At 29.5% G+C, this 3,246-nt stretch overlaps 1 protein-coding gene across 1 annotated transcript in view; it reads left to right on the top strand.

Annotated features, from left to right (window-relative positions):
- The window catches only part of LOC108752582 (fatty acid synthase), a 17,761-nt gene that overhangs the window by 1,177 nt on the left and 13,338 nt on the right, over positions 1 to 3,246 (top strand). Inside the window, exons 3-5 of the mRNA XM_018493505.1 lie at positions 257 to 507; positions 844 to 1,075; positions 1,811 to 2,232. Coding sequence (XP_018349007.1) covers positions 257 to 507; positions 844 to 1,075; positions 1,811 to 2,232 — 905 coding nt within the window. The remainder of the gene's footprint in view (positions 1 to 256; positions 508 to 843; positions 1,076 to 1,810; positions 2,233 to 3,246) is intronic.

Raw genomic sequence — 3,246 nt, 5'->3', positions numbered from 1 at the left:
ATATATATATATAGTACGTACGTGCGTGCGTGCGTGTGTAGATTATTCTATTTTAAATGATGATCTCTTAAATATCTCTTAAACAATTTTAAAGAAAAAAGTTTCATATAAGAAATATAGTAGTTACAAAGTAGTTGCAAAGTATATCGTTTTTTTAAGCAATTATATAATTATATGTTTATTTTTATCCTAATTGCGTAATTAAAAACATCAAGTTGAATATAATGATTTATTATGTTTTTATTAATGTCAACAGATCATCCAGACATCCCTCAACGTACAGGAAAGATTAACGATGTTAACAAATTCGATGCGTTGTTCTTTGGCGTCCATTTTAAACAGGCCCACACGTTGGATCCGATGTGCAGAATCTTATTAGAACATGCTTACGAAGCTATCATTGACGCGGGAGTTAATCCAAAGCAATTGCGTGGATCACGAACTGGCGTTTTCGTGGGTGCATGTTTCTCTGAATCTGAAAAGACTTGGTTTTACGAAAAATTACAGGTAAATGTACTATTAACGTATGACAATAAAGGACAGCTAAATGAATCAAAAGACTCAAGATTCATTTTGTTAACTTAAATTTAGATGCAGAAAGAATTTCTGAGTTTATATTTTCTATTTTTTATTACTCACTATTATTATTGTTCATTATTACTAAAAATGGTATAATAAAGCGTAGAAAATATTACACGTAAACTCAAATATTGAAGGCAATATATTAAAGTAACACGAATTTGACGTAAATGTAAATGATCGTGTGTGTATGTGTATATGTGTGTGAGTGTGTGTTTTGATAAAAAATGATTTTCTAATTTTAATTTTCTTGATTACGATTAGGTAAATGGTTTTGGAATTACCGGATGCAGCAGAGCCATGTTAGCGAATAGAATTTCCTACTGGCTAGGAGCGAATGGACCATCTTACACTTTAGATTCCGCTTGTAGCTCGAGCTTAATTGCGTTGGAACATGCTTATCGATCTTTGCGAGACGGTCAATGCGATGCCGCTCTTGTAGGCGGATCAAACCTGTGTCTTCATCCCTATGTATCGCTGCAATTTTCTCGTCTTGGTATATAATCCTTCGTCTTCGATCATATTTATTCTGCATGAATCTTTGAACATGAAAAAATAAAAAGTCAAAGTTTCCTTCACTAGAATCCTAATAAAAACAAAGTTATACTTATTCTTAATCAAGTAATTATACTAATCAATAATTAAGTTAAATTTATTGCAAAGAAACATTTTATCTATGTTATATCAAAAACATATATTTATATACGAAGAAAGTTTAAGAAAAGAGAAAGATTAAAACTTTTATTAAAATTTCAAACTGTGTTTTCATAATTACAGTTATAGTTACATATATTAACAATACCAACGGATTTATATTGTAACTGTACATTATGTAACTTTTCAGAAGATTATTTGATAGTTTTCTTCCTGAGAATATAAGATTGAGAAAAAGCCTAAATTTTCCGTCAAAAATACAATATATATTTTTTTTTTATTAGAGATGATATGTTGATATAAAAAATATATACTCCTGTATATACTACATATATATTTTTTATATTTATAATATTAATCATACATATAGGATATGATTCTGTAAGAAATTAATAATTTACAATTATATATGAAACACAATAAGTTAGTAACATAAAGTATATGTATATAAAAGCTTTTAACAACGATTTTTTTTTCAAGAATATCTCACACACACACACACATAAATACTAAAACATCTGAAGATATAGGTGATTATTTTTATGTGTATATTTTATTATAATAATTATGATTACAGGAGTTTTGTCGTCTGACGGTCGCAGTAAATCATTTGACGCCGACGCGAATGGCTACGCTCGCAGCGAGGCAATCTCCGTTATATATCTACAGAAGGCGAAGAATGCGAAACGAATCTACGCTACAGTGGTCTACGGTAAGACAAACTGTGATGGTTATAAGGAACAGGGCATCACGTTTCCGTCAAGCGCTATGCAAGCCACATTGCTGGAAGAATGCTACAAGGAATGCAATATATTACTGGACGATGTGTTCTATCTTGAATGTCATGGTACTGGCACCAAAGTCGGCGATCCTGAAGAACTTTACGCAATTGAGAAAGTCTTCTTTGAGAAAGAAAGACCTACTCCTTTGCTAATCGGTTCTGTTAAATCAAATATGGGTCATGCCGAGCCTGCTAGCGGCCTATCTCAAGTTGCCAAGGTGACTTTTTTTTTTTTAATATTGTATTTAATAATTAAGACTTATTGAAAATCTTTTGAAACAAGAAAGATAAAGTTAATTAAAAAAAATTTTCAATTTTAATAAAGAAATGTTAATGATTTATATATTTAGATTATAGTTGTGAAGTAATAAACTATTCTAGTCTATATATTTAAATAATAATTATTTAGTTCTGTGATCTCTAATCTCTTCTTATATTGGAGATGTTTTTTTTTATTTTGAATAAATTTGACTTTTTGAATATTAAGATTCTAATTATTCAAATATCAGTTCAGATATTAATACTCGAATAACAGGATAATTCGGTGGACTATTATCTGGATACTTGAACACTGGAGTCTAATCAATTGGAATCATTTATATTTACATTTCTAAAATCTTTTTTTTAGATTAAAACCAAGTAAAATGTCTTTAAATAATACAAGTAATCAGCCAACGTTCATACCACGCTTAAACTACCAGTTCTCGTCCGATCACTGAAGTCAAGTAGCGTTGGGCACGGTTAGTACTTGGATGGGTGACCGCTTGGGAACACCGTGTAACGTTGGCCAAGTTTCTTTTTGCATTTTCCATTGCAGTGAATATTTATATTTTATTTTTCACTGCAATAGAAAATGCAAAAAAAACTTGGACCAAGTTAGTTGATTGCTTTTATTATTTAGAGATATTTTACCTGGTTTTAATCCGAAAAAAAAATTTTAGAATATAAAAATATTAATATAAATGATTCCAATTGACTGGACTCCAGTGTTCGAGTATTCGGATAATAACAATTATATGTATTAATCGCTTGATTGTTTGACACTGCAAAATAATTTATCAAACGACCAACAAACGAGCAAATTAAGATATTAAATTAATATTTATTTTATTAATTAATATATATTTGAGACTCAGCAATAATAAAATTGCATACAAAAAATTTGAAAATATAAATCGTCGTTTTTATTGAAAATTTAATTGAAAATATGCATAAACGGTCTAAGTCTTGCC

Source organism: Trachymyrmex septentrionalis, unplaced genomic scaffold (genome assembly GCF_001594115.1).
Source record: "Trachymyrmex septentrionalis isolate Tsep2-gDNA-1 unplaced genomic scaffold, Tsep1.0 scaffold60, whole genome shotgun sequence".
Taxonomy (NCBI): domain Eukaryota; kingdom Metazoa; phylum Arthropoda; class Insecta; order Hymenoptera; family Formicidae; genus Trachymyrmex; species Trachymyrmex septentrionalis.
This window is presented reverse-complemented; position numbering and strand designations above follow the sequence as displayed.